Source organism: Rhipicephalus microplus, chromosome 9 (assembly GCF_043290135.1).
Source record: "Rhipicephalus microplus isolate Deutch F79 chromosome 9, USDA_Rmic, whole genome shotgun sequence".
NCBI classification, from domain to species: Eukaryota; Metazoa; Arthropoda; class Arachnida; order Ixodida; family Ixodidae; genus Rhipicephalus; species Rhipicephalus microplus.
This window is the reverse complement of record NC_134708.1, coordinates 38,745,677-38,770,130: the sequence shown is the minus strand read 5'-3', so window position 1 is coordinate 38,770,130 and position 24,454 is coordinate 38,745,677. Positions and strand designations below refer to the sequence as shown.

General features: G+C 45.6%; 2 protein-coding genes across 3 annotated transcripts; one reads left to right on the top strand and one right to left on the bottom strand.

Annotated features, from left to right (window-relative positions):
• Positions 1–4,891: 4,891 nt before the first annotated feature.
• LOC119163720 (non-selective voltage-gated ion channel VDAC2) lies at positions 4,892–6,358 on the bottom strand. Its single transcript, XM_037415784.2, has one exon. The coding sequence runs from the start codon at positions 6,224–6,226 to the stop codon at positions 5,378–5,380; it is 849 nt and encodes a 282-aa protein (XP_037271681.1). The 5' UTR covers positions 6,227–6,358; the 3' UTR covers positions 4,892–5,377.
• Positions 6,359–6,569: 211 nt separating this feature from the next.
• On the top strand, positions 6,570–23,854 carry Sec6 (Exocyst complex component Sec6). Of its 2 annotated transcripts, XM_075873456.1 has the most exons (9): positions 6,570–7,094; positions 10,129–10,462; positions 10,875–11,002; positions 13,698–13,876; positions 14,222–14,594; positions 15,978–16,247; positions 19,440–19,730; positions 22,140–22,233; positions 23,191–23,854. In XM_075873456.1, the coding sequence occupies exons 1-9, from the start codon at positions 6,795–6,797 to the stop codon at positions 23,487–23,489; spliced, it is 2,268 nt and encodes a 755-aa protein (XP_075729571.1). In that variant the 5' UTR covers positions 6,570–6,794; the 3' UTR covers positions 23,490–23,854. The 2 variants fall into 2 exon arrangements, with proteins under 2 accessions (XP_075729571.1, XP_075729572.1); XM_075873457.1 differs by lacking the exon at positions 22,140–22,233 and having other exon boundaries at positions 23,191–23,567.
• The last annotated feature ends 600 nt before the right edge of the window (positions 23,855–24,454 follow it).

The window sequence follows — 24,454 nt, the reverse complement described above, 5'->3', positions numbered from 1 at the left end:
AGCGGAGAAAACGAATTTTTCGAAGCGACCCAAAACGAGGATGAGAGGAGGCAAACTCGAAACCTTTGCCGCTCCTCCACGTAGCCTTCGCAAGCCAAATCTCTTCCCCATCCTCTTAGGCATCCGACAAAAAGGTCACGTGCGCATGACGTGCCCAAACAAGTCCAACTCCTGAGCACGTGAGCGGCGTTGCTTTGTTGACCAGCGGTCTTCTGCCTGTTTCTGCGGGATGGTTTGGAAACGCTGGCTTAGATGCGGTAGAATACATGAGCACAATGAGTGCGCGAACGCGTAGGAGCGTTCCACGGCGGTTGTCTGCTCGATGCGCTGACCCCGGGGACACGAACGCATGTGAAACGCCGACACATTAGCCCCGCATCTCATTGCAATTCACGGGAGAAAAATGGAAAAAAGACGATCACATTCTCTTATTGCGTCTCATTATTTATCTAGAGTGCAACGTCAGAGCAGAGTCGTCTACATAGAGGACCAACGTCACTGCATTGCCATGTACGTAGGGCCATTCATACGCGCACGTCATGCCTTCATTCTCTAAACGCTTGCCGGCAGAAGGGAAGGGGAGCAGCATTCATCTTGAAACTCGACCCATTTCCGCGGCGCGTAGCGTTGCACATTTTGGCAGACGTCATCATGTACGCCTCGTCTACGCATTGCGCTTGTCAGCTCAAAATTGTCAAACCTGGTGAGTGGCCTTTTAACTAACCTGCGAACTATTTTTCAAAAATTGAAACAAATGCCACTTTTTTTGGTTTGAAGAAATGTAAACAACTCTGAATAGTAAGCGGGATTTGACTTCCAATAGAATGCTATTGATAATCTGTAAAATTTGTTACATTCTATAAATGTACTATACTTTAGATTATATGGGCTGGTATAGCAAGATTTTAATTTAATAAATAATTAATTTGTGTGAGAATAATATGTTCGTCTAACCATGGAAATAGGGCTGCACGACAGGGCGGATTTTCTTTTTGTAGGTGTTTTCTAGGCTTAGCACTCCTGTACTGCAGTGAAACCATCTCTGAAGGGTGTCACATACGGACATATCATTTTGAATACTTTGAAATTTTAATTAATTTAAATTCGAGCCTAAGCGAATTTGAATACCGTGATATTTGTTCGAATATTTAAAGTATCTGAATATTCCCGCAAGCCTACATGCGACCAAAAAAATGTGCTGCCCAAGCACGTCTGTTCTCTCGGTGTGAACCTGCGAAGAAGAAAACAGCGCAAAATGCAAGGAATGCGGACCACTTCTGGAAGTGGAAGTATTATAGTGCATTCCGCCATTTGCGCTGGCTAGAGCACCTGTGTAATTAGCAGATTTCTTTCAGCTGCCTTCCGCCAGAAAGTGGAATGCCCCGTCCCAGAGGTCATCGGCCACTACGAATCTGCCAATGACATTCACCATAACAAAACCTTGGAAGCAAGGCAACGTTAAGGATAATGAAGAAACATAAGAAAATGGCTGTAGATCAGCGCAGCAAGTTATAAATTGAATGATATACGCTATGTTAAGAGAGACCAGAAGCAGGAAGTCTGTGTAGCTGATATTTCAGATAAGATTAATTGCACAGTCAGCTGCATCGTTGGTTTGTCTACCATAGAAATATGCATGCCGTGTGAGCCAAAATCTTGCTGCTTTTCTCTTCTTCTTCGTTTGTGATGAGGGCAGTTGCTAGTGATCCCTGTCGTGGCAACTTGCAACACTCGTGAGCATGTGCATACTACCGGTTCCCCGGTAGTATGCACATGCATACTACAGGGGAACTGGTACAAGAAAGAAGGACGTGATGCCATCCCTCGGCAAACGACAACAACTCAAGACAACACTGTTACAATCGAGATAGCCAGCGGCGTCCTGAGCATCTCGCTAGAGGAGGCGTTGGTTTTATGCTGTTCTCGGGAAGTTTTTTAGGGCAGCAACAAACCTCCGGGGCCACATTCAATTGTGCTCAGGCTCAATCATGGTTAAATTGGTGCGATATAACAATTGGGGTTTAATATCACTATCTTATTTGGTTTTATTTAAAAAAAGATGTAGGGGGAAGCCAGTCCGGATCAAGAAAATCTATCCCAATCAGGCTTAATTTCAATTGAAAATGACGTGTATTGCTTGGGCACAAGAATGAAGTCGTAAAGCTGGCTCTGCTGGTGACAGGGATGCCTAATCAGCATTGATAAGTAAGCTTATTAATGCAAGCAGCCTAAGTAACACTGTTAGAAATCTTTGGAACAGCCTGTCAAATACAGTGCGAGAGGAGGAAATTGAGCTGGTCATGACATATGGAATGATTTGCTTATAGTAACCATGTGGATGCCTAGGTGTTGTACAAAAGACTACCGGTAAACGAAAATCTCTTATGCAGAACTTCTGCCTGTACAGTGCACCTGCCTCTAATATGATTGGTTTCTTATTGAATTCTGCACTGATCTCTTGGTAAATGGGCCTCATCTAAGCAGAAAACATCACTGAAATGAAGCTCCTGTTAAACAGAACACTATTTTATAGTCCCTTCAGGTTCTGTTTAACAAGAGCCTACTGTATACTAAATTTTATTCATATAGCTATCGATCCTGTAAAAATTTTTAGTGCTCATATTCGGGACCCAATGTAACTTTGTGTCACATATGTAATGAAGGTAGGGTAAGAGATCACCAAGTAATTCCATGCTGTGCTAACTAAAATTATTGTTGCAGAATATGAGGCTTTTCTTCAGCAAAAACGAGTTGTGCCACGAACAAGCAGAATGGTATGCTTGCACAAGTAGAGGTTGTTGTCGGGACGGGGGCGTGCATCCATGACCAGCTCATGGCCAGAATGCAGACGGAACTTTATTAACATAAAGGTGACGTTACCAAAGAGCAGGTGGGGCCACCAGTAAATCACGCACTGGGGTGCACCAGTAGCAACCACGACCGCTGTAGCGCACAACAAAAACGAAGTACAGATTTTCGCTTTCTTGAAACTACATGGCATACAAATATTTTCCTATTTGATGCAACCCTGCTTCCACAAGCTTTAGTCGTATAGTTTGTCACATTAAACCGGCATCAAACTGCAAAGCTTCTTGGCACAACGAATGCGGAAAAGCACCACCCTCGTTTTCTGTTACTTCGTTTCTACTGACGGCAAACTCTTCCCTAAGAGCTGACAAAACAGCTAACATAGTTCACAGGCTCACCAATGCTTAACACTGTTATAAACTTCATGTAGAGCTACAAGAAATTGGAAAAATTGGCCAAGGGGACCCCCAAAAAAAAGTGTCCTGCTACCTTCATTCTATGATTAACTTGTCTATCTCCTCCGATTTCTCTGCAGGCTAAACAATTTCATAATTAAGTACCTACCCATATGATCTTCAAAACTAGTACATACACTTAACTCCAAATAACAAGTTCCAGTATCAGCTGTGAACCAAAGGGGGCTCAACAATGGGATGGCATGCCAGCCTTCTACAAAACCTTTTGAGGGACTATGCTTATGCTTCTATATTTAGCCATCTGAGAGTGTCGTTTTGTTCCTTGAGTGACACAATGATTTAAGTGAAAGTTAAAATGGAACCAGCATGAACTAAAAATTCGTTGAAGCATGTTGCAATGAAATGTATCCACTTCAACACATTGCTTCAGTCAAACTTGCTCTTATAGTCCTACTTTATGGCTAGTACACCGAGGCAGTGAAAAACAAGTTTCATCCGTGTTACTACAACTCCCAACTCTCACAACTGTACAAAAGCATAGCACGTGTAGAATGCACTACCAATGCTCAGTGACTATAAATCGTTCCAATAAATTGAATACGTTAAGCAGTCACATAGGCTGTACTATGTTAGTTAAGCAAGCGTGTGCAGGCTGCAAAAGAAGAAAAACAGAGGGATGTCTCCAATCATCTGTCCAAGAGTAAAGCCCTCACTGTATTGAGAGTGTCTTCAACTGCTGTCCAGCAAGCAATTTGCCACATGATGTCTAGAAGACAGCTCAAGGACTTGGATGATGCAAGAACAAAGTGTGCTTGCCTGACAGCTATGAGTGATGAGGCTCTCAAGGACTTATGCTACTTGTTATTCTTTAACTTAAGGATGCAGTTTGCCCATGCTAACAGTACTCAGTTCATGAATTCTTTATATTTGTAGCTCACATTTCCCAGAACCCAGATGATGGTTATGGTTCAAGCGTGATAGGGTTCCTGCAGCCTTACATCGTCACACCTGACACGACGATTAACAAGTCCTTGGAATCTGGAATGGTTCCATCGAGAATGTTGTGAACAAGGCTCTCAAATCGATTCTAGCTACTGAGGCTAGTTTTGCACATTACAAAACTTGCTTAGTATCGCCAGGGAGACCATATGCACTCATATTGGTACTTATCCAGTAAGTCATTTTGGTGAAATTGTAGTCTCACGCTAGAATCTCTAATATCTGGGTCATATGATTGGGTAAGCACTGCAGGTTAAAAGGGCAGCGTATTTCAAATTTATTTTTTTCATGCAGTTACAGCACTTGACAAGACAGAAAGACGCATCACTGCACTAGCACAATGCACTGTTTTTACTTTTTTCATGGTTTTTCTTGTTCCCAGTGCACCAAGGATGGATGATTTGATTGACATGGTGGGCTTAACATCCCAAAACCAATATAGGATTACGAGAGACGCCGTAGTGGAGGGTTGCACTAAAGATGGAAGAACCAACCAGTCTTCTACTGCACATAAGTGGTTGACATGGCCAAGTTCTGATCCGGTTTAACCCCTCAAATGCTTTGCGACTTGCTTCATCAGCTGCTTGTGGTAAAATTATATTGCACAACTAATCCAAGTGCATTTTTCAGCAGCAAGCAAAGTAGTTTTTCACAAGAACTCCACACAGTTTTGTTGTTGAGCTCCGCCAACATGTTTTTATTAGCCTTTTTTTTTTCTCCTTTCAGTGCTTCTCCTAGGAGATGCGACAAAATGAAAGTAATAAAAAAAAACAGTGATAACACCTATATCTTCTTCAGTCACTCAACTAGACTTCACTCGCAGGACACCGGAACAAAAAAAAAAAAAAAAGCAACAGTACAGGGAGTTACATGTTTAAATAGTGCCCAATGGAACAAGATACTGCACACATTCAGGAGCGCTCGCCAAGAGACGAGCTCTATAAAGAAATACTGTGAAAGAACAGAAAACTGTCCTCAAAATGCAAACAGGTTTTGCTATTTGGTAGTCCCAATGCGTGGTCAAAGACTTTTTTCACTCTCCCGTGACTAAAAAAAAAAGTAAAGGGGTTTTCGGTAGAGCCGTGGGTGCGCTTGTTGGGCCTAAGCAGCTGAAATGGTTGCACCGGCGATCAGAGGTCGGCCAACTTGGGCGATCACGCCGATAGGTCGAGCCCGAGTCCGAGCTTGTGTCCTCCCTGGTTGAAGTTCTTGCCGTCCAGCATGGTGGAGAGGGTCAGGCTGATGCCCGGTCTCAGGCGGTGCGTGAACCCGAGCCCGATCTGACCAGAGTTGTTCACCTTCGCGCGAACCGATGTCTCCATGTCGAGGTCGTAGACGCAACCCAGGCCGAATCGGGTAGCGTTCGTGCCAGCGGTCCAGGCCAGCTGGACTCCCGTCTGCAACTGCGGGTTCACCCGCTGAAACACGGACCCGGCAAACTCCTGGCCGTCGTTGACGTTCGTGTGCAGTACGAAGTCGCCGGCCTGGAAACCCACGGCGAAGTTTGTCTTGCTCAGCCGGTTCTTGGTGGTGTCGAACGAGACCTGCCCGCCGGCGAGCCAGCCCTGGTAGTGGAGCACGGCCGCACCGTGCACGAGTGGACCCGGAGGTCCCAGGTCGACGTCGCCGTTCAGGTGCACGTTGTCGAACTTGTAGGCCGCCTTCAGGGCTCCCGACTTCTTGCCAGTCTGGGGCGCGAAGTTGGCGTGGAAGGCGACTTTGAGGCCGCGCGCGAGCTTCTCCTCGCTGCAGATCTCGGTCGAGAGCGTGTTGTCGGTGTTCCATTTTTCCTTGAGCGTGAGGCCGTACTCGGGAACCTTGTACTTGGTCTCGAGCGAGGCGTTCACCTTGCCGGTGTCATTGAGGCTGGTGCCGCTCACGTTGAACTCGACGCCCGTCTGGGTGGTCGACTTGCAGTCGAGCTTCACGACGCCGAAGTGGTAGTTCTTGTTGAACAGGTCGCGAGCCTGCTTGCCCAAGTCTGCATAGCACGGTGGGGCCATGGCGAGGTTTTTCTTTGATGCGGCGGCTTGGCAGGCAGCGTGCGAGGCCTGAGCTGGCGATGTGTAAGCCAAAGATGGACGGCGTGGAGAGAGAAGAAAGATGCTCGTTAAGCCTCGGACGCAGCTTCGTACGCGCGGATGAATGGATAGATTGATATGGCTGTACCCTTTAAATCGGGCGGCGGCTAACGCCACCTAGCCGTGATACTTAGTTACATCGTACGCGTGATGCAACCACAGAACACCTACCGACTACTTGCGTGACATGGTTTGGTACGCTCAAACTGCCGTACTAAAGTCGGTTTATAAAACACGCCGGCAGTCCGTCAGGAGCAAAGCTGGCTGGGGGCGTTGGACTTGTGCTTACCGTCGCTTCCTGCTGCCCTTATTTATTAACTACGTCCTCACATTTAAGCAACGTTATGCCGATCAAGTGACGAAAAGCAGCCGGTCACAGACGGCGGTTGCTGAGCAATCTGTGATGAGCGCGTGCTGACGCCCTTTCTAAGGGGATTTCACAGAACGGTACTTTTTCACGAGCAGACGCTCTCTCCGTTCGCGATCAGCCATGGACGTGAACGCCTTGGAGGCCGAGGCCAAGGCGACGGCGATCAAGCACATCGTCACGATGCTTCAGGTGCCCGAACAGCTGGAAAAAGTTCAGCAGTACAAGAAGCGCGTGAGTCGCAAGAAGGCGTCCATCGATGCTATGCTCAAAACGGCCCTACAGTCACAGCTCGACGGCTTCCGTACGGCGCTAAATCTGCAGAAGTCCATCCCGGACGACCTGCTTGAAATACAGCACAACCTCAACGAAGACGTCCAGGAAATCTTCAAGTCGCTGCCAGGCCTCACTGAACGGCTGCAGGTATATTTAAATAACCGTTTTAGTGAAGCGAAGTTTATTTCCTGCGGGCTGCTAAAGTGAGCACTTTAGCAGCCTGGCTTGTCCATCCACTGCAGCAGTATCCCATGTCGCAAGGCTAACAGCGCGCTAAACTGATGCGAGATATACTGACAAAATCTAAAATAACATAAACTAGTAGAAATAACCAAGAATTGATAAAAAATGCCTCTAATCGCGAAAAGCGCTTCTGAAACGTCCGGTTGATACCCGCGCCTTGCGTAAGAAGGCGCCACCGCCTCGGTAAACGCGAAATTGCACCGCCTGGTTTCACGGTAGTGGAGCTGCATCAGGCGCAGGATTTAGCACTACACCGAGATCCTACACGAGAACTAGGTCAGCGCAGAAGTTTAGTTAGTCATTGGAGTCTCTTACAGCTCCTGGGCACCATAAATTCTAAAGTGAGCTAGGACGTCGACAACTACTAGAGACAGCTAAAAGACGTCGCCGTCCTGTAATCTTGAAGATGTCTTACAATAGGTGGCCAAGAGTTGTCTTGATAGCCAGTAGTATACGAAAGACCAGTGGATCAGTTCACAATTCATTCGAGCTCACACAGCTATAGACATTTCTCCATGGCCCGAAGAATGCCACCTAAAACGATTTCGTGCACAGCTGGTGACCTGCATTTTCTGTAACCTTCCTCTTTGGTGAACATATTATTATTAGGCTTCAATTAAGTGGAAGCCCACATGACAGACAATAAAACATCTTAGTTGCAGGACCTCTGCTTTGAAAGAACATACGGGATTGAATGATTTTCCAGTCCAATGACAGACATTTCTTTTTGCCAGTGCACACTGCCAATAACGAACCAAGAGCCATAAAGTTAAATCACTCAAGTGGCCAGTGGTCACTAGGTTGTGTCCTTAATCTTTGGTATGATCTCAACAAATGGCACAGGTTGGCAGGCTTTTGATCACACCAGGGGGGAGAAAAATGGTGGTTGACACTGGAGACAACCCCCCTGATGCTCGAAGTGCAAAACACGCCACTTGATGATTACATACGTTCTCGCATCCAAGTGTGTCCCCTTCCACGAAATATGCATCTTTAGTACAACGTGGGCAGGCGTGTCACTCGAATCTCCTCTCGTTTAGCTCAAGCTCGCACCCAATCGTCTGTTTCATGCTTTGTTGATGCCACCCAGTGCAGTGTTTCCGCTCACTTTGCAGTAGTATTCGTAGATGCTAAGGGTCAGATTTTATCCGCAGCGTCGGTTCGAACCACTTCTTACAAACCAGTGCAGATAGCCATTGCACTAGCTCCCCTTGATCTACACAGAACTGATATTTATACGGATTTTAAATCCGCTGCTAGGGCCCTCGCTTCTGGTTCCGTGTGCAAGGAAGTTTTTAGAACTCTCACTCACAAGGAACTCACCCACCACACTATTATTTGGTTCCCTGCTCACCTTGGCTTAAAGGTCAAGGGCCTTCCCTATGTCAAAGAGCTAGCCCACTCCAAGGTGCGAGGCTTCACTTATCGTGCCGGGACTTGTGCTTCTCAGACAGAGGAATCGGCCCCCAACCTTCATTTTAGGGACATTTTGACTACCTTCAATGAGATCAAAAAGCACCATAAATTAGGCCGTAGGTCCTTTCCATTGCCTAACGAAAAGTTGTCTAGGCCACAGGCAATCTCTCTCTTTGCATGCTTCAGACAGGAACATATCCTAGCCTTGTTACCTATAGCCATTACACCGACATATCAGAACTTTGTCCGGACTGTCATAATCGCAGTGATTTTAACCACATGCTTTGGAGGTGTCCTGCTTTACCAGGAAAAAAATCAAGAATTTTTCGAAAATGCCTTTCATTTAATGCTCACGAGTCCGGTCCTCATACAACAACTCAAGGCTGTCCAGAAAACCCACGATGCGGCGGTGAGGCTAGGCCTCCCCGTCCCTACTTGGGAGCGGCCCGCGGTCCTACCCCTATAAAATGGGGGTGGAATCCTTCAGGACACCAATAAAGTTTTTCATCCATCCATCCATTCATTTTGAAATGCACGCATACATCAGTAGCTGAGATCCAAGTGTCACGTGTCTTAATTAGATAATGCTTCGAAATTGCAATGCAACCCACAGAAAGTGCTTGGACGCAGAACCATGTCAGTGTAAAGCCCAAAGCTTAGTAAACATTTGAAGCTCAGCATGGTTAGCATTAAGACGCATGATGTGACATTCTAGGAGTAATGAGCTGTATACAAGGTGGTTTCGAGTGGTTGTATATTTGCTACTCACTGCTGCAAAGGAAAGGGGGGAGGACACCAGAAAAAGTGTGGGGAAGCAAGTTGTGCGCTGTGTGTGTTTGATGCAGTTGTGCGCTGTGTGTGGTTGATGCATGGGTGTGTGCGTGTGTTAGTGATCGTGTCAAGTTTTCGCGCTCGAATTAACTTTTCGAAATGCTCTACCAACTAGCCCAACAACAAGTTCTTTTGGAAGCAAGTTAATCTGCTCAATTTAAGTGTTAAAATAACGACAGAAAATACAGTATACAAAGGGACAACTTGCCATAGCTGTGAGCCTATAAGACACGTGTACGCTTGTGTGTCTGGTGCTTTACAAATTAAGCACCACATTGGAGAAGAAAAATTTTCATGTATATGCAAAGATGGTTTAAAGACACCTTTGCCTTGTTCAAGCAACTGTTTTCTTTAGCAGTGGTTATGTGGTTATGTGTACGCTTTGCTCACTCAAGTTTTCTGCATGCTTTGCCAGAGCATGAAAAAAGCTTGAGTAAGTGAAGCATGCACAGAGAGGGAGCACGCAGAAAACTTGAGCCATCAAATTGATTGGGCTAACGTCACGGTTTGAAGAAAGAAAAAAAAAATCTGTAGTCGCAGAGGCATCTGGCACTGCATGCTGATCACCTGGGCAAGGTTTTGACTACATTCCTAAGCTTTGTGTGGCCACTAAAACCTACAGTGTTACGCTCGATTTGAATACACCTCTCTTTCTTTTGGAACATTCATTCATTCACTCTATGTCATGCAGGAAGTGAAAGAAGAGAGCATCCGGCACTCTCAGTATGGCGCAGCCATTGAGAACCTGAAGCACATCTTCAATGTGCCGGGCAGCGTGCAGAAGACGCAGGAGCTGATTGCCAACGACAAGCTGCTCCATGCCCACCAGGCCTTGTCTGAGCTCGAGAACTCCCGCGATGATCTTCTCTACGAGCTGCACAAGCTGCCCAGCCAGAGTGTGACTGACCGCAACATGCTCAAGCAGTACTTCGCAGATGTGGAGAAGCTGTCGGACGACCTGGGCAAGCAGATCTGGCTGGTGCTCAAGAGGACACTTAACTCGGTGCGCAAGGAACCGCAGGTAGGTGTGCGTTTTGCGGAGAAGTTTTGGAAAACTCATTGTGAAGTGCCACAGCGGTGGCCTAGTGGTTACTAGAAGCTATCTTGAAGAAGACGCGGTGCTACTAGATACAACTGTGTTTATTATTTCAAAATCACCCGGCCTTTATACATTGCAAATGCAACAGTGAACACAGGTCATGCGGTGCTAACAAGACACATTTGCGAGAGAGTCAACTAAAAAGCAGCATCTTAACAAGTGATAACCGCAACGGATTATAGCCATTTGCGACCTGAACAGTTAGTTTTCCTGATTGAATGCTGACCTGTGCGACCGCCCTCTGTGACCACCCTGTGTGGAACTGCAGGGTGGTCCTGTGGTACATAAAAGCAATTTTTTTATTGACCTGCGTCACCCATAAATGTATCCGCAGGTAGTGGTGACCGCGCTGCGCATCATCGAACGCGAGGAGCGGCGCGACCAGGCGGCGCTAGAGCGTCAAAAGTCCTCGGGCGGTTTCCTGCCACCGAGCAGACCCAAGCAGTGGAGGAAGCGCTGCTTCGAGGTAAGGCTCTTGAATTCACACTTCCATTAACGTACTGAAGAAAAAATTTACTATTTGTGGATCATTTTTGCCACAGAACAAGAATCGTCATCTCGCTTGCCCGCATTTTGTTTCTTAAGAACTCGGCTCTTGCCATTTTCTATCAAGAATGCTGTGCCATGCTGCTAGCATGTATGTCGTTCGTGACCTTGAAATGCCGAGGTAACGATTATAAGTGCTAGGAAAGCACATGACATACAAGAGAATTGTAAATACACGACAGCAATACTCCGCACACACTGTGTTTATCTTAGAGCTTGAGCGAAGTGTATGTGGGTTCGAGAGATATCAAGCAGTCTTTGACAAAAACCTGTCACTCTGTTTCTTGTGCACTGCTGAAGTATCCTATTCAGAGGCATGAACGCTTTGGAAAATATATTCAGACAAGAAGCTGAAGCATGCCGAGATGCCACTGAAAATGTTATCACGGGGATCTGAAAACATTGCATAGTTTCTTTGTCTTTGATGTGCCACCCTTGGTGCTCCTTCTGTGCTACGTCTAACTGTAATTTTATCGTAGAATAAGCGTGTATATAACTAGAAAAATTTCTTCTGTGCTCGGGGCACACATTAACAAAACAGTGTTTCTTCCTCTGTCATGTGTGAAAGTATTTTTTTTTTTAATTTGGTGTTTACAGATTGGCTGGTGTGGGTAAGTTATGGAACTTCTTTTTTTTTTAATTAACATGACTGTGCCAGCCCCTTGGCACCGTTAAGTTGTCACCACTATATAGTTTCAAGAGGTTGCAGGCTTATAATGCTTTTGTGTTTATGCATCTCTGTAGACAGTTCTCATCAGTGCATATGCATATGAGGCTCATCAGTGCATATGCAATCAGTGCATATGAGGGCTCCTGTATCAAGATACAGGAGCCCTCATATGCACTGATTTTATGCCATTTACATAAGGCTAAGGGAAGCATAGCGGGAATTAGTAAATGAAAGTAAATGAAAAAAAGCATACCATCAGTGGGAAGCAAATATACAACCTTCGCATTATGCAAAAGAACACAAAGTGATGGGACCTTTTACATCACCCTGGTAACAGCTGATTCAAATGATTTCCAGATTCTAAGTGGATAGCTTGCTACATCACATGTGGAGGGCAATGAATGCTCTATTAATTGCTACAGTTGACAAGGATGCTGAATATTTAGTGCATAACCCGCTCAGGTGCAAATTATTATGAACTGTTTAAAAATGTGTCAAATCAATGCCTCCTAGAAAAGACTATGCCACAAAAGCGCTGCCCTACCCTTTCCAACCGGTACAGTCGTTAGAGCCTCTCGCGGCGAGTCCTTGCAACCTGCAGCAACACCGTTGGTAACTGAGCAGGCGACGTGACGCGTGTTGACGGAAACAATGCCAGTGTCGAAACCAACGGAGGAGTTAATCAAACTAGAGCCCGACGAAACGCATCTCGAACGCGCTAGCGATGTGACATGGTAAACGAGTTTAAAATGATGCTGCGCAGATAAACAGGCATCGAGAGAAATAAACTTGTGAGGAAAAAGCTACAACGCGCATTCTTGGGGAGCTCCATGTGTTCAGGGAAAATGAGATGTGTTTTCGAGCCGTGCGTTCATATTGCCTGAAAATCCAGTTTTGCTGCATGCCCAAGTGCTTGTCGAGCCTCAGGAAAAAAAGTCGCAGATACCTGGAGAGCTATCTGCGTGTCCAGTGACTTGAAGCAATTTTGAGAGATGAGAGGGTGCTAACACGTAACGCTGTAGTGTGCACTGAGAATTAACCGACTGGAGTGCTGCCCCAAGACTGCTTGAAAAAAAAAACCCTGTTGCGAAAAGCTCTTAAGCTGTAGCTGAACTTACTGCAAAGAAATTACTGGCATTTATTGAACTGGCGCTCCTCCAGAGCGCTTCACAAATGTGCAAGCAACCGCCCGCACAAAGCAGCCAGCTGTGCCACTCCATCGGCACTATGTTGCCAACATCGTAGCTCTCACCAGGTCCGGCGGTACAGTCGCTAGCACAACCACACAGCGCCCGCTCGAAACGTGCGGCAGCAGTCCTCTAATGGCAAAACTGGCGATGTCCCAGGCATAGTATTTTTCTAGGAGGCGTTGGTCAAATTCACACTACAAAATTTCGAGGCCCTTAATAGTACATCCCAATAAATAAAATGAAGCAATACGTTGTTTTGTGATAATTTCTGTGGTTGATGTTAATTAGCATGTAATTGGGTATCTAATTTTCTCACTATCAGTCAGCTTCAACTTTTGCATTGTATAATTAAATATCATGCTCAAAATGCTTGCCCAGTTCATTTTCTGGTTGCATTCGTTTTTGAGCAAAGAAAAATCTTTTGGCAGATCTTGGAATGCAGCACGTCACACGTGGCAGTGTCTCCAGCAAAGTGATTCTCTGCAGCAGTACGCAGAACAACAAAGTTAAATGAAGATTGTATAAATGTGCAACCTGTGTTTTAAGCCACTTGAAGAAACATGCAGTGCCTGACCCACCTCCATAGTTGACGTGTACAATTGTATGATCCAGCACTGAAGGGGACATAATTATAACAATCTCTATGGTGTCTTCACTGAAGGAGTATAATTAGTGGCCTACCACTTAACAATTCAAATGGATCCAATTTTCCAGACTTCTCGTGATTATCTAAGCTGGAACACTGTGTTCAACAGGTGCTGGAGAGCGCAGTCGAGGACCGCATCGAAGGCAACCAGTTTGAGGACCGGCACGAGAACAAAATGTGGCTGGTGCGACACCTGGAGGTGACGCGGCAGATTGTCCTGGATGACCTGAGGACTGTCAAGACTGTCTGCGCTCCCTGCTTCCCGCCTGAATATGACATCTTCAACAGGTACGTCTGCTCTTTTTAGACTCTGGAGCAGAACGAGTGGTGGGTAATACTGCCATAACTCGCTCATAGCTCATGCAAGGCAGCTGCATGAAGAGAGGAAGAAAGTTAGTTCAACAGATATGATAAAAAAGTGTGCAGTGATGACGTGTTGCCGCAGCAAGCAAGGGACCATGTTTATTGGTGAAACATGGGAGAGGCCAATTGCCTTGCAGTGAGTGTAGTCAGGTTGATGATGATGTTGATGCTGAGGTGGTTTTAGTCTTGCAATGTTCTTGGCACGAATGAGTTGACAGTAGATATCAAAACGACTTGTTACCTTTCTTTGTTCTGTTTGTCCTGTGGCAGGTACGTGCGCATGTACCACAGCTGCCTGTCGCGCCACCTGCAGAGCATCATTGCTAATGAGCTGGAGGGCAATGAGTACATCACAGTGCTGGGCTGGCTTACGGTGTACACGAGCGAGGAGCTGATGGGCCACCCGGACCTGGCCCTAGAGACCCACTCGCTGGAGCCCCTGCTGGGTCGTCAGGACGTGCAGCAGCTGATCGACAAGTACCTGGGCACGCTGGTGGCCAACTACCAGGACTGGCTGCGCAACGCGCTTCAGTCGGATGTCAAGGACTGGCACCGCGAGTGTGAGCCCGACATGGACAGTCGCGGCTGCTACCACACCTCGGCGCCCATGATCGTCTTCCAGATGGTCGACCAGCATCTGCAGGTAATGTGAGCGGGACCCTCCTGTTGTCATCATTGTTACCGTTGTCATTATCGTAGGCGTTGTTGGTGTTGTTGTTAATGATGATGACAATGTTTTATGGCAAAAATGCCTACATTTCTTTTCCAAAGGTGACACGAGAAAGTGTGTACAGCCGAGGCTGTTCCCAGGAATTTTTCTCGGGGGCGTTTTTGTGTAGACCAGCTAACTTTGGAAACTGGTGGTCAATATGAAGATGTGCGAATGCTTTACTATCACCTGAAAAGTTAAAGCGTGAAAGAATTTCGAAGTGGAGGGGTGGGGGTGTGCCAGAGTCCCTTCTATTCCCTCCTAGTTATGGCCCGGCATGCATCTATACTAGTGGACTACTTTTGTTAGCAATGAAGCGAAGGCTACAAAGCCTTATTGCATGAACATTACCGCTCATGAATGTAGACCCATAATCGTGTCCATGTTTTCTGCATGAGAAACAAAACAAAACTCTTTCATTTTGTGCAGGAAGCTTTTTGAGACCAGTGAGACAATTGTGTTTAAAATTCGACACTGTCATTTCGCGTTTTTGTATGCATGAGAAAGTCATGCCTTTCACGTACACCTCAAATACTAGATGGCATCTGCATCTTCTGGTGAGCGTCCATCTCATTCTGGTTCTTCTATCTTCTCGCCTAAGAAACTTGCAATGAATTTTACCTAAATTGGTCGTCTAAGCAGACACATAGAATGCTACACAACACCTATTCTACACAGCAATCCCTTTTCACAGTTGTGCGAAAGGCTTGCCACACTGGACTACTTTGTGTAGGAGTACATGTGCAGAAGCTCCACCCCCGTAGCTCAAAGTAGTCCACGAGTCTAATTGTCTTTATGATTCACAGGTGAGGCTGTAATACCATAGTACCATTTTCATCCTCAATATCACCGAAGAAGAAACTGTCTGCTAGCCATAAAGTGAAGCCAGCTTTCTCCTAAACATAAATAATTATAAAGATGTTGTTGGCAATGCATTGTGCTTAGTATTTTTCATGTTTATCTCAAAGAGCAACGAAAAAAAAAAGAAGAATCGCAACGTGAGACTGTTTTTCCACAAATTCGGAAAGTAAAGGGTCATGCCTTTGTGGTCCAAAACCTTTACCCATTTTTTGTCCTTTCTAGTCTGAAATTACAGAAAATGAAGTGCAGGTAAACAGAGTTTGCTTACTCCTTTAGAAGTGGCGCATTGTGTAGCGAGAAATTGCGACATCAATCAACCATCAAATAACTTGAATCAGTGTTCGAATCAACCATGAAAGTGTTGCCCAACCCCAGACCTCTGTGGCCATTTTGTGTTGTCAAGAAGGGCCTGAAAATAGACCACAAAGAGTTAACGGTCTCGTAGCTGAACTCCAGGTTGCCAAGACGGTCGGTCCGGACCTGGTGCGCAAGGTGCTGACCATTAGCCTGGAGCAGACGACTAAGTTCGTGGCCTCATACATGGAGGCAGTGACCGAGTTCCGGGACCGCCACTTCGAGGATCGAAGCGTGCGAGAGTATTTCACCCACTACGTCATCGCTGTGGCCAACAACTGTCTCCAGTTCCAGCAACTCTTTGAGAAGTCCTACAGTGATTGCTGCAGTGGCCAGGGTGCCCTGGCCAAGGGAGACAACGAGGTGTCACAGGTGGGTGACACCGCCTTCTTTCGCTCTGAAGCCCTACACCCAGGTCCAGAGCTTCCTACAAGAATTTTAGGACACCGCCGACACTAGTTGTCCCCCGATTACGATTGCCTACAAGATTGTCTCTCAATCACCTAGTCCCATGAAGACGATAGTCTTAGAGTTGTCCCCCAGAGACGATGGTCTCCCTGTTCCCGTCATCCTCTAACGCAGTTTTCTCTTGTTACAGTTGCTCCCCAAAGATGATTGCCCCTAGTTACAGTTGAAGCTGTACGTGTCATGTAGGCTTATGGTTGTGTATGTGTGTAGTTCTAATAGTCGTTTGCTGGACAGCATACGAAGGAAGCCGTCAAGGTCTATTCATTCAAGCTTCCGCTATGCGGTGAGTGATGCAAGCACGTCATTACTTTTATACGAAGTTTGTTGCCTTTGGCCGCTTTCTAGAGCTAGAAATGATTTTGTCCTTACCTTTTCATCCACTACTCTACATCATTAGGCTAGCCATAGACGTAATTAACTAGTACATATATCTGACTCCAGACTGATGACTATTGTCTACTATACTATATCTGTTTACCAGAGTTTTAATCGCTACTCCAAAACGCCAACGAAATACAACAAGCTTTTAAGGCAGTGCCAGTCTATTCTTTAGCAGTTAGAAACTTTTCGCGTTTACTTTACATGCACTCAAGTAGCCCACGACATATACACTCAACATAACAATCACATAAAAGTAGCCGATTAGTTCGCAAAAAAAGCGCACAACTCGTCAGTTGACAAGAAACATCAAACTAGGTGTGCTACCCCTCTGAAGCAGCAGAACTTCGACATTGGGGTTATTTTAAAGCCAAGAATATCAAAATTGAGCAAGACCGAAAGAGGCTACAGCAGAATAAACACATGAAAAGAAGGATCATCTAGCGAACTAAGCTGAGCTAAGCTCACAGGGTCGGAAGTTTGAAGCCGCGTCGTTTATTTATTATTATTTTTAACAAATATAAGTTTCAAACATTTGAGGGAAGACCAGGCGAGCTACAAGTAATGTGAAGTTGAGAACTGATAGGCGGTCAGGTGGTATAATCTACAGTGCTAAGAAAGTGCAACAGAACCCCCTACCTAGAGATAGTGCATAAGCCTAGCATACTATGACCAAATTTCGTTCGAATGCTGATGCCGCACCATTTCCAATAGTATATTTACTTAAAATAAGTCATGAAGGAATCATTAAAAAATAGAAAAGAAAAAAAAGGTCTGGGTGCGGCCTCACTGGTGACCCCCTGCCGGTAATGCACTCCCTCACCTGAGGAGGATTGGCCTCCCTTGTGCAGTACTTGGCCACTATCTCCAACATGAACACACCAATTAACCCTCGGCCCTCAGTTGCCAGTGGCTGCGAAGCAACTGTCTAAGCTGGTGGTCAGACCTGCGATGCAGTGGAGGGTGCTAAGAATCGCTGGGTCCGGACAGGCCACCATTGGATTCTGGACTTCTAGTCTATCTAGTGAAGCTAGTCTAGCTCTGCTATTTGAGGAATTATAGGGTGTTAAATGGGATGTAATAGGGCTCAGCGAATTGAGGAGGACCATGAGGCTTATACAGTGCTGAAGAACTGTGCTATGCTACCATGGATTAGTTGATGAAAAAGAACTAGGGGTGTGGTTTCTTATACACAAGAATATCACTGGCAACCTAGAGGAATACTATAGCATTAGTGAGAAGGTGGCAAGTATCGTAATTAAGTTTAACAAAAGGTACAAGATGAAGGTGGTACAGGCCTATGCGCCTACATCGAGCCATGATGATCATTTATTTGAATGCTTCTATGAAGACGTAGAGTCAGCATTTAATAAAGTAAAAAAACAGTATACTATACTGATGGGCGACTTCAATGCCAAAGTAGGCAAGAAATGGGCCAGAGACCATGCAGTAAGGGAACATAGCATCGGCTCCTGAAATGCCAGAGGGCAGTTACTAGTATAGTTCACAGAACGCAATAGTTTATCAATCTTTAATACCTTCTACAGAAAATAGGCTAATCATAAGTGGACATGGCATAGTCCTAATGGCAAAACTAAAAATGAAATAAACTTCATTATGTGTGCACACCCAAGCATTGTATAGGATGATGTTCCCGTTTTTGCTGCGTACCCCACGCGAATGAAACAACGTTCCTACAGGCATTGTAGTCATTAAGGACTTTGAGCCTTTCTGCAATAAAATAGCTAAAGTTGTATACTTAGGTCCTGTTTAACTTACTGCTTCTGCTGTTTGTTTATCCCTCTCTTCTCTTCTTTTTTATGGTTTTATCACTCCTACTCTGGCCCTGAGGGGTATACTAAACGAAGCAAAGTTAGTACAGCTTTGCAGGGACCAGCTGTGCAGTTTGAATTACCCGCCCCGCCGCGGTGGTCTAGTGGCTGAGGCACTCGGCTGCTGACCCACAGGTCATGGGATGAAATCCTGGCTGTGGCAGCTGCATTTTCGATGAAGGCGAAAATGCTGTAGGCCCATGTGCTTAGATTTAGGTGCACGTTGATGAACCCCAGCTAGTCTAAATTTGGGGAGCCCTCAGCTATACGCCATCTCTCATAATCATATGATAGTTTTGGGATGTTAAACCTCACATATCAATCAATCGCTTTGAATTACCTGTCAGTTTGGATTAAGAGATTGCTAATTAGCTGCCACAGTGGCTATGGTGCTCGGCTGTTGACCCACAGGTCACCAGTTCAATCCCAGCACTTGCATTATTGACAAAGGCAAAAATGTTATAGGCACATATAGATAATTATTTAGGCGCATATGAAAAATTCTCAGGCAGTCGAAATTTCCTAATAAAACCTTCAAAAGTGCAATAGTATGAGGGACGTGATAGTGGAGGGCTGTGAAAATTTTATCCATCTTGGGTTTTTTAACGCGCAGAGAAATCTAAGTACATGGACATGTAGCATTTCACCTCCATCGAAACGCTGCTGATGCAGCCGTGGTTCGATCCCACGGCATTTGGGTCAGCAGTTAAAAAGCCGCAGTCACTAATCTCATAAACCATAATTCATAATCACGTGTCAGGACAAAATTTGTAGAGCCTTCCACTATGTTGTCTCTCATAATTGTAGTGTGCTACGGGACGTAAAGCTCTATCAATTACTAATTATTGCACTAAGAGATTCCTACTTACGGAGGTCCACGTTGCAGGTCTACCACCGGCTGCAGCAGAGTCTAGAGCGGCTACAAGAGCGCACCCTAGACACGCTGCGTGACGAGCTCTTCCTGGACCTCAACAAGGAGCTGATGGACGTCATGACACGCAAGTGGCTGCTCACGGGATCGAACATCATCGACACAGTCTCAGCCACGGTCGAGGACTACTTCCGTGACTATGCCCGCCTGCTGCCTAAGAACCTTGAGACGCTGGCAGTCAAGGTGCAGTGGGCACTGGCTCGGTCGTACGTGCACGCCATCTTGCAGCGCAAGATCACCTTCAAGGTGGGTTTCTGGTAGTACTTGAGCTGCCATAGCGACTCGGCAGAAATGAGAAGACAGAGGAGAGGGGTTGTGCTCACATATTCATGCTGTTCCATGCAGTACGTATGGCTGCAAAAATAACAAAACGAAGCATATGCGCAGACGCATTCACTCTGCTCTACCAGGGTCATGCCGGTGCTCTGGTTTCCACAGCTGGCATTAGTGTTGTGTGCATCAATATCTGAACCACCTCTGAGGCTTGGGGGAAACCTGCATTCCGTGAACAGCAAACATAATTATGAAAATTTCTGCTAAATTCTATAGCTGTGCATTATAATGAGATCTAGCAGACTATCATGCCAAGGAAAGTATAGGGGATGCTATTAGAAGTCATTGTAACGTAAATTGTAATGTAAAAGAGCTCAGTTGGTAGAGCATCGGATGCATTATTCGAAAGTCGCAGGTTCGGTCTCTCCCGGCAAGTTATCTTTTCATTCACTTTTCTTTCTTCACATTTACATTACAATTACTTCAAATGACATCCCCTATACCTTCCTTGGCATGATTTGTCTTTTAGATCTTTTTAATATTGTGTCTAACGAAGAGAGCGAGCCCTTAGATGTACACTTCCTTTATTCATAGCAAGGGTCTTGTTCTGGCAAACTTGGTGCCTTCAAATAGTATATACAAGAGATTATTGGCCAGCTGCCAGTTCATAATAAGTTCACGCATTACGTGACTCCCAACAGGCAGATAAAGAGTGTTCCACACTCGCCGTCATGATGGCTACTGGTGGTGCTTACTGAGACTCCCACGATTAATGCACATATATACCCCTAAAAGTGGACGGGGAATCGCTGCCATGGTAGCTCAGTTGGTAAAGCTTTGGACGCGTTATTCAAAGTTCGCAGGTTTGGTCCCTTCTCACGGCATGTTATCTTTTCATCCACTTTCCTTTCTTTACATTTAAATTACAATGACTTCTAATAACATCGCCTATACTTTCCTCAGGTATGATTGTCTGTCAGATCTCTTTAATATTGTGTCTAACAAAGAGAGCCAGCCATTAGATGTAGTCTTATTTCCTTCATTTATAGTTGTGCATGTCACACAAAGTTTATACATAGAGCACATACCTAGACGTGGCATCCCAAGCTCTTGAGTCTCTCAAGCAGCAACTGCACATTTTGAACATAAGGGTGCTGGTGCACACACTATTTAAAAAGACATTACTAGACAGCTGGTATTTGTTGTGGTTCTCACCACTTCATGTTGATACGACAAACAGCCCGAAAACAATTTGTCTCCCTAGAGCGGCCACTTTCGTTTTAACCAGCGTTTTGAAGAGTTAGACTAGGTCAGATCCAAAACAGTTAGCTGTGCTAGCCTTACTTTGTACCAATTGGTTGGTATTGCATTGATTGCTTTGCCCTGTTGGTGAAACTGTGATGGTCGTTAATCCATGTTCCGACTACGTGCGCTGCATGCAGATCCTTGGTAAAGATTTTAAATGTAAACACAAGCAACGTAATGAGCTTGTTCAGACATCGTCGTATTTAGCGTGAAGTGCGTAACGTAAAAAATGTTGCCGGGCCCACTGCTTTTACAACAAATACTGGTGCGACTGTTATGTACTACCAATCGGCAAAGCAGTTTAGGTTTTCACTTCCTGTTTGTGGGGCTTCCAGCCTCCCCAGATTCCGTGCCTTCATGCGCGTCTTGAAATCAATGCAGTAGCATTGTCTGTGCAGTTGGTTTGCCGTATTAGAGGGCAGACGCGAAGCGTGTTAATAGGAGTGCTCGTCACGTCTCCCCTTTAGCTCAACCAGCCAAGCCTGTGGCTGAACGCGTGAATCTTGCCTCGGTGCAATTGTAGCGAGGATGCAAATGCACCTACATAGCGGTGATTGGTGAGCGTGTCATAAAAAGCGTATCCCGAAAAGGTCAGTGTGAACATGCGTGGTCACTATCTATGCAAATGAACGACACAGCTGTTGCTTGATACGACACTTATGAAGTTATGATAGATGCAACTGCAGTCTGAATGCATGCAGCTTTACTTTTATTTACAGACATGCAAACTTCAAGCAATGTGCACACATGTGTCGCACACGTTTCAGGATGCAAAATGAGCAGGTTTCAGCTTCATCTTGCAGGTGGGTTCAAAAACAATTAATAAAAAACTCCAAACACTTGGACACTAAACGGCGAATCACTTAATTGCGAATCCCGGACCAGTACAAGTTTATCATCAGTTAGGGAGCTTTCTTTCCGGGAAATCTGCATAGTTTTGGTCGTAACTTTGTGTTGTAAGTTGGTGGAATAAAATTTTGGCCTTGTTCTTTTTATTTGCGAGGGGGTTCGCAGTTGTACAACTGTAGTACCTGATTACAAGGGGGCAAGATAACGATGGTGCAACTAACGTTTCAGGGTTACGAAGAGCGTAAGGATGCAGCCGAGAAGATCAATCGGGAGAGCGACAAGCTTGCCGAGCTGTTCAGGAAGGCCACACCGCCATCTGCAGGTTAGGAAGCATAAGCAGCTCATTGTACAGTCGTTGACACCTAAAGCATAAATGAAATGGGGCTTACTAAAGCTCATGCTTTCGTCACTCGCTCCGGCCATTACAACAAATGTGTATTGCTGTACACTAAAGAGTTGAGCAGTGGAACTTCCCGTCGCTATCATGTGAAAGAGTCTTGTGAACTGAGCAGAAACATCACGTGTGAAGTTCTTGATGGAGAGGTGCATTAGTGGCAGGTTGCTGTCGACACTTGTTCTGGCATGGCAAGGTTTAGTGCTTGCATGGGTTATTGTTGGCATGGGTCACAGGAGCAAGGGCCAACCACAACTGATGCTGGCAAAATAGCGAAAATTAATGCACCAGCAGGGCAAGCTGATACCTCCCCTTTTCATTCATGCACTCTATGTGTAACTAGTTTACTTATGGTTAACCGCAACCTTGGAATAAATATATGCCCCATCCTATTGCATTTTCTCGTTTTCTTGACATACATTGTCTTTCACATGTTTCAGGTAGTTGACATTCTCTAGCTGATGAACATTTGTTGATGCCGGTTTGGGTATAAAAATTTAACTTCCTGGCAAATTTCGCCCGACGCTCCAACAACACTGCTCAGCCACACATAAACCACAGTTTATTTCCGTGGACTCCTGTGGCGATTCTAATGTTGGTAATGCCACGTTTGCATTACGTACGAGTTATGTTCTTTGTGTGTTATATATTATTATTTGGAATTTGATTCTGTTATTTGAGGTAATGTTAAACTTGGCTGGAGAGCTCCATTGTGCAAAATGTTATAGATCTCCACATAATCTTTGTGCAGCGGCTCATACTTTGTCCGCTTGATCCGAGAGCTGCACTGTTCCAAACCCTGCAGTTGCAACTGATAGTAGTTGCGTACACTGAGACTGAAAAAGGTATACGAATACTACTAAATTTTTTTCTTGTTGCCCACAGCGAGTTCGCGCAGAGGCGGTAGCATGAGCTCGTCCCACGGTTCCTCGCCGCTGGACGCGCTTCCGCTGCTCGCAGAGGTGCTCAAAATGAAGGACACCAGCCTTCTCAGTCTCGAGGTGTCGGGACTCATCAAGCGCTACCCCGACATCTCGGGCGAGCACCTGCAGTCGCTGCTGCTGCTGCGCGGCGACATGTCGCGCAACGAGGCGCGCACCCTCGTGGCCGAGATGCGCTCGGACGACCAGCCTCACGGCATTGGCGCCCCCAAGAGCGTCTTCTCCGAGATCGTGCTGACGTAGCTGTCTTCTACGAGACGCTCAAGTGGACTATCTTTTCGGTGCATTCGTGTGCTTGCACGCGTGCCTGTGAAGAAGCGTGTTGGACTGGGGGTTGGTTATTACGTCGTAACAATGATATTGAGCCGCACATAATACGTGACAGCGCGAAGATGACTGATGTAACATCATGAATTGTAATCATTATGCAGGTGTGGTCGCTATTGATTGATTGAATCTGCAATGCTATGCCACATACCCGCTCGTGGGGTATTGGCCAGGACTGTGTACTGTAACATTTCGATGATAACGTGAAGAATACATAATAATAAAAAAATTTTCTGTAAATTAGGAAGAAAAAAGAAATAAAAGCTAATATATGAACGAAACACAGTTTTAGTACAATTGTGCAAGCATACCAGACAATGTATTAATCTGACCGGAAAATTTTTGGATAGTTATTTAATCTTGACACTATCTTTTTTAACTACTGTTTATTCTGTTTAATCTTCTTCCTCTCCCTCCAAGAACTGTACTCGTGCGTTTTTTCTGTATTCTTCGTTACAACTGATACAGCGCAGAATCTGTCATATTCAAGGGTCACCAACTGGAGACAAAATGCACAGCACAGGACGTCGGAGGGATATGTGGAGCCACAAAATTAGAAATTTATAGGCTTAAAATGGATTCAGCTAATGCAAAAATCATTGGAAGAAGCCTTCAACCTGGAGTGGGCAAAGGACAGTGCATCGATGATGGGTATATTTTTCCACAAACCTCAGAGCAAAGCTGTTGACATTGATTGATATGTGGGGTTTAACGTCCCAAAACCACCATATGATAAGAGAGGCGCCGTAGTGGAGGGCTCGGGAAATTTCGACTACCTGGGGTTCTTTAACGTGCACCCAAATCTCAGCAGACGGGCCTACAACATTTCCGCCTCCATCGAAAATGCAGCCGCCACAGCCGGGATTCGTTCCCACGACCTG